Source organism: Engystomops pustulosus, chromosome 2 (assembly GCF_040894005.1).
Source record: "Engystomops pustulosus chromosome 2, aEngPut4.maternal, whole genome shotgun sequence".
NCBI lineage: Eukaryota > Metazoa > Chordata > Amphibia > Anura > Leptodactylidae > Engystomops > Engystomops pustulosus.
The window spans coordinates 235,810,700-235,817,900 of NC_092412.1; the positions used below are offsets into that span (position 1 = coordinate 235,810,700).

The 7,201-nt window shown below is 39.1% G+C and overlaps 1 protein-coding gene across 2 annotated transcripts in view; it reads left to right on the forward strand.

Annotated features, from left to right (window-relative positions):
• The window catches only part of GBE1 (1,4-alpha-glucan branching enzyme 1), a 108,144-nt gene extending 103,883 nt beyond the window's left edge, over positions 1-4,261 (forward strand). For both annotated transcript variants that reach the window (XM_072138538.1, XM_072138537.1), the window contains exon 17: positions 986-4,261. In XM_072138538.1, the coding sequence (XP_071994639.1) occupies positions 986-1,039 (54 nt within the window). In that variant the 3' untranslated portion in view covers positions 1,040-4,261. The remainder of the gene's footprint in view (positions 1-985) is intronic.
• The last annotated feature ends 2,940 nt before the right edge of the window (positions 4,262-7,201 follow it).

Here is a 7,201-nt window from a genome sequence, read left to right on the forward strand (position 1 = left end):
ACATACAGTCTTAAAAAGCGTAAAGGAAATCTACTACTAGCTGGTAGACATATTAAACTACAAATACTTACCTCCGCTCCTCTTGATGTTGATCATGGTGGTGTCCTTCTCTAAGCTTGACACGCTGACATCGCCTAGGAAAGAAATTATATTTAGCAGTCCAGAGCACGAGACGTCCGGTGCTCCAGGCTGCTAATTATGCACACCTCCTGCATGACATCGCCTCCCTCTCCAGCATTGGAGGTGTTAGAGGCATGCGTGATTAGCAGCCCGAGCCCCGAACAACTTGTCCCAAGTTTCTTTTTTAGGTGACCCTGGTGTGTCCAGCTTAGAGAAGGGCACCTCCAGGATCAACATCAAGAGGAGCATAGGTAAGTATTTACAATTTAATATGTCTATCAGCTAGTGGTAGATTTCCTTTAGAAGTTACAGTTGTGAATGGAGAGCTTTATGCTAAAATCACATTTTTGCCTGCGACTTTAACAGTGGATGGTTCACAATCCAGTTTGAAAGGAGCCATTCTCATGACGTTTATACACATGCAGGGAGTGTAGGCAATTAGGATATATAGATATGGTAGCTGTGAAGGGCTTAAGTAAAAAACAAAAAAAAATCTATAGATCTGTGACATAAGTTGCAGAACACTTTACCTTTTACTCAATCAGTTAGTTTTTATGTATCATAAATGAAAAGCCATCCCTGACGCTCTATTATTGTATTTGGCTTAGTTGTTGCTTTGAGACAGGTTTCAGCAGCTAAAGAATTCTAATCGCGCTGAACGTACCACACCTTCAAGTGTTATTGATGAAAAGACGCTGGTTGCAGATGACTTGCTGCACTCTAGTGGTTAACATTCACCACTTCACTAAACATTCTCCGCTTGTTATGCTGTCGTAGTTACACAAAGACGATTTCCCGGTATTTGTATAGTCTGGCTTCTGCCAACACATCCTCCCCTCTTCTCAATTGTTTTCCTATATTTCAGGTTTACATTCCATGCAGAGTGGCGCTCGTTCTCCATAATGTTGACAACTATTAAGGACTGAAGATGCATCTTTATCCCTTCTACGTGAGTCGGAGGTTGTCTTGAAGTAGAACAATTCACACAATGAGTAGTATCGTAGGATGTGCTCAAGGTTATTCCCAATAGTCTAATGGATTTCTAGCTAGAACACGGAATCCTCTCCCTTCATGTACACATAGATGAGCCAGATGGCAGCTTGGCGCACACTACTGGATGCCATTTGTAATTCACATTATTATGAAACGTGTTATGTGAGTATTGTGACTTTCCTGTAGGAGTGTGATAGACCTGTGTTTCTTTAAAGCAATATGTTATCCAGGGTAAATCTCTACTTTAGTTATGTTGGACTTAATTGCACTACAAATGTAAATTAATTTTTTTTGGTACTTGAAGTAATTTCACTTTTACTATACCACATAATGGACATGTAAAAATATAACTGAACAACATCAAAAGTCTATTATACAACAGATACTCTGTTAAACTGCAAAATTCATCCTCAAAGTAGGGGAATAAGGGCACCTCTGTCAGTGATTCTTCCTTGAGAACAAAAGAATGACAAATGTTAATATCAGATGGCACAATCCTTCTTTCCTCTGATACCTGGCAATGGGAAAGAATCAGACACCAGTCGCCAGCTTTCACCCTTATTCCCATTCCCACCATATTAAAGGATAAGTCCCAGGACACAAATGCAAAGGAAAATGACACATCTGGATACCCAGAAAGTAATGGGTGAGGGCCCTACTTTTTAGTAGGCAAGTTTTCCCAATGGGAAGGTGGTCATGTAGCAGTATCGGAATGCGATTGCTGGTGATTGAAAATTTATTTACGCATAAAGTTGTAACAACAACCAGAAACATTCCCTTGAATGCATATTGTTTGGCATGGTACTGAACAGAGAACAGAACGCGCTGGAAGCAATTGTTAAAGTGTAACTGTAAAGTTAATGACAAAACATAGTTTTATCACAACTGGAGAGAGCCTTTGATAACAATTCCAAAGATACCTGTATCATGCTGTTGGCTTTTTCCTAGCCTGAGCTATAGGGCTAATAGTTACATGAGGCTATCTGCAAAATCCTGTCAGCTTTACCAGAAGTGGGCGGGACTTCCTGGTTGTGACATCAGTTTAGGACACTGAAGCCTCAGCACTCAGGACATTCATATGAATCAGGACAGCATATTTGTAAATGGACAACCTAAAGCATATGATGAGTCACATGCTTGTAACCTCACCCAAGGTCCTATTTTCTTGCCTCCTCTCATCTCCAGCTGTCCTATAGTGTTTCCCATGGTGACTAGAAAGCATGGAAACTTTTGCTTAGTGCAGAGTTAGGAAAACATTTTTTTTCATTTTACAGTTTTACTTTAAGAACCCGCATAAGAATCTACGGAGAATCTCTATGTTGATAACTTTAGAAAAACAAGAGATCTTAAAAATGGATTGCCAAAATCGGATTTGTGAGACAATTCTGGTCTTCTTCGATATCCTATGTGACCTGCCCGTTGGAGAACTTCTCCTTTGATCTAATACGGTGATTTTTAACATAGCGCCCATGAGATGGACATGATCCCATTACCCATTACTTGCTGGATCATTTTAATTTCTGTGTGTCCTGGAACTTTTGATCTTCTCTGTATATGCCTTTCTAATATAGTTATGAACAGGTTTGTCAGTGAAAGAACTTCTCCACCACATATATGCGCTGTTTGTTTCTGTTTTTTTTCTCCGTATCAGCCATGATTGAAAAATTGGGCAGTCGCCGCTTCGTTATTTCACCGAGCTAACAAAATTGGATGATTGGTACAGTCATACAAATTTATTACAAGAGAGATATGTGTCTTTCCCTTTACATTTGTTGAACAATGTTATTGAGCAACCCTTCTTAAAATTGCCTAAATTAATTAAAATAATATTTATTTTTGTGTGATAGAACTGGAAGATATTAATTTGATGCACTGCCTTTTTGTGTTTTGCATTTGTTTTTGAGTTTTTCCTTTTTCTTTTCTTTCCTTTTTTTTTAATTCAGAAGACAATTTTCTGTTCAATTTTCTTATAGAATTTTGCTAAGCTTATAGATTTATTTAAATTTAGTGAATTTTAAATTTATTTTTCCGCACAATATACCCCAATACATTGTTAATTCAAGGTGCTGTTGGTCACTGTCTTCTAGTGTAGCACTCCTACTACTCTGCACAGTTTTATATAATCCTTGTAACAAATCTGCATTCTACAACTTTCTCTTATTGGCTGTCGCAATGTAGCACCAACCCATATGGTGTCCACATTGTGACACTATAAAGTGTTGTTGATAATTGTTATGTCACATAACTGACAATAACTGGCCCTAGAAAGATATTATTTTGCTATGTTAATGGGATTTTCTAGCGTACTGATATTGTTACATAGTGATTTATCCATTGGATAGGTCATCGATAGTGTTGAGCGGACCCAACCCTGAACTTCATTAGAAGTTTGGTCCTGGGTTTCACCCGACATCCCCGCCGGCACCAGCACAGAATAGATTTTTTAAATTACTGTCTGACTGAACTCGAATTTATATTGGTCTGCTCATCACTAGTAATCAATATTAGATCGGGGAGTTGGGGGAGGGGCAATAATAATGAAGTGGGAGATCTGTTCTAGTTTCCAAGTGAAGCCACTATACAGAGAGGTGTACTAATGGCTACATTCTCTCTGTTCATTCTAGAGGCTGCCATAATTGGCAGATTGTCAGATCAAACCAATTGTATTGATGACCTAATATAAATGGATCATCTATATCTCTAAACTGGAAAACCCAATTAATAACCACAGTCATCTGTCATGAAGTTTCTATGTATAACACCCATCACACCAAATACCGCCTCTTGTTCCTGCTAGTAGACGAGGTCATGTGTACACATTACGTCTACGTTCACTGTGTAAAAGTTTCTCCAGTATTGTTTCTTAAAGTTCGGAGTCAAGATAACAGAGATCTCTATATTTTCTTTACTGAACATGTATTTTTACAGTGTAATATCACTTAACATTATGTGCTTTGTAATAGTCTTACAAATCAGTTTTGGTCCTTAATAAAGTAATAGTCATCACTTTGAACAGTCAGAAGTTATGTTTTTTTAAATTAAAGGGACAATTGGCCACAACTTTTCTCTGTATGTCTGTGTACAATATACAATGTAATATATGTCCGAGAGACCTCTCACCTTCAATAAAATCTACTTCGAACTCTCATTCCTGGAGTCCTCTTTTATTTTGTTTACCTCTTTATTCTTTATGTTTCATATTTAAAATCACCCTACTTCCTGACATATTATTACGGCACAGTGTCCGGTGGGATGTAATTAGAAGGCAGGGGTGTAACTTCAGCCATAGCCGCTGCTATGGGGCCCGCAGTGTCAGGGGGTAAAATGTATGTAACAGTGCACATCTTCCACTGCATACAGTATGAATACGGAGCTCAGAGAAGGGTCTAGTGGAGGAAGAGGATGACAAAACAACAGGACTAGGAATATCTATTCATTATACTTCCTGCCACGACTTCCAATGGGACAGTACTGCATAAGTGTAAAAAGGTATATTTCATTCCATAAATATGTGCACATGTGTGTCTGCTATGGGCCCCTTCCTCTCCTAGTTATTCCCCAGGGGGAGGGCTCACTGGCAGAGCAATTACCATACACGGTGGGTGTTTGCTGCCATTCATCACGGGGGTTGTCTTTGCCTGAGACATCACTTTGACGACTTTTATACAAGTTTGCACCATCGGTCTGCCTTCCATCAAACAAGAATAGGGGTATATTTTACTTCCTCCCAGAGAGTTACATGTACTGCTGCAGTACATGGAACCATAAGGAACATCTACCAAAAATTATGTGATGTGTGATTAGAGATGAGCAGATCATTCAAGACTCGGTTTGTAGAAGCTTGTCCAATTTTTTTAAAAGATTAGGTCTAAGAATCTATCTGCAGGGATCTCCTAAAAATTTGTATATAACCCTTTCAGTTTTGTTTAACGTTTAAAGTGTTGAATTCTCTGGGGTGGAGACCTACCTTGGCAGGTGATTGGCTGAGGATGCATTTCCTGTTTGCAAGGTTCGGAGGGAAGCATTAGAGGACACTTGCCTTGCAAGTTATTTTCTTTTGCCTCGCTGAACAATATAGTTTAGAATTACTTTCCCTGGAAAAAGTAGAATCTTTGCACATTTCTGGTAGCACTTTATTTTAGCCCCTCTCCCCCAAGATACTCAACGTTGTATACAATAACCAGCAGAGCAATTGTCCTCCGATACTTCCCTCCGAACCTTACAAACAGGAAAGGCATCCTCAGCCAATTACCTGCCGAGGTAGGTCTCCATTTGAGGGGGTTTTTTTGCTTCCAGTTTGTCATTTTATATGTTTGACACAAACTTCAAACTGTTTGTACACATTACCCGAACACGTCCAAATACCAGAAATATAAGTCCATTTATAGCTGTACAAAAAAGAAATGAAATCATATTTCCATTTACATGATCACAGAGCAACTTACATGCTGCTTTACAACTATGCTCCAGCTGTGATATCAAAAGCGTCACAAGATATTGTAGAATATATTAATATAATTAACATGCAAATTGTTGTCAACAAATTAAGATTCCAGTCAATAGTTGGTGAAAGCTTAAGGAAAACGAATGAGACAAGAGAAGAGAAACATATGTTCATAGATTTCCTATCATAAATGATCTAGGTAGAAGCCACTGGATCCTTTTATAAACTGCATCCTCTTAAATATATAGGAATCGGGAGGAGAAAACCCAAATCGTGCAAATATTGTAGGTTTGGGTTCGACGTTCATGGCTTTACCCCACCACCAGTAACTCCTGTAATTGGTGCTGGCATTAATTGCTGGTATTAACTGATCAAATGCGCCTGGGCAAGAGCGACGATCCTAAGGAAAATGGAGGCTGTTACCGGTGATGGTGAGCGTTCTCATTGAACCCAGATCCAAACCAAACTTTCAGGACAAGGTTGGGCCAAACTTGGCAAACCCGAAAACTGAAAGGATCTGGTGCTCCCAATGCATGTATAAATGATAGATTTTTATTTTATTATTTTGCTCCTAAACGTCCAACCAAGACACACTATACAAATATATTGTATAGGGCTTTGAATAGTTCATCAAAATCTAGTTTTGGGCCCATTGCACAGAGCTGAAATCAAATGGCTCCATGCTCTTTATAGTGACCTTTCACTGTATCCGCAAACATTGACCCCTTTTTACATCAGTGGGAGCCAAGCCTGCAGTTACAGCTTCTCACATCTGCTCCTTACTCCACGCTCTGGGTTTTTGGAGAAGACAACTCCGTTATTACTGTATCTATGGATTTTGCTATCCTGAAAGGCTTTGTCCAGGATTTTTTTTCAAATAGATCATTCTTCAACCCATCGCTGCACTTCCATTCACCACCAGTGTCTGTTGATATGCAGAAGTTGTGACATTTATTCAATAATGAGCCTGCTACTTCCTGTGGCTGCAGTCTGCTGGAGCCCTTGTTGATGTGACATCACCACTGAATCTTTGTATACAAACCGACGCCAGTGGTTATGGCATGTGCTACAATGGACCGAAAGAAAGGCACAATTTGTTTTTGTATTTTTTTTCACCGCCTGAGCCACCTTTAAAAGAAAATGTTACCATTATCATGTAACAAAAAAAACCATAAAAAATAGTTACAATTAAGGTTGACTACAGTTTTCACCTGCCCTTAGGTATGTTAATTTTTAGGCTTGGCCTGCTTGATTTCACTCCAAAGCATCAGTATCCTCATGAATCTCCAATGTAACTAGAATACATTTGTGGGCAGTCATTCCATTTCAAAGAAAATCAACCATTGCAAAAACACAAAAAAAAGCTAGAAATAGATTTTCTGTTCTTTCTCATCTTGATCCCGACGCTAATCTTCATACAAAAGAGGCTTGAAGTGTTGCTGGAAGAGGGTGGTGTGGGGTTGTGGATACTTAGCAGCCCGAAGTGCAGGACATCTTGTTCCGTAGTCCGTTCTGCTAAGTATAAGTTTATTTTCTAAGTGATCCCGGCGTGTCAAGCTTTATGGAGGACAGCAGCGGGATCAACATCAAGAGGAGTGAAGGTGAGTATTTCTTGTTTTTTGTGTTTTTGCAATGGTTGATATC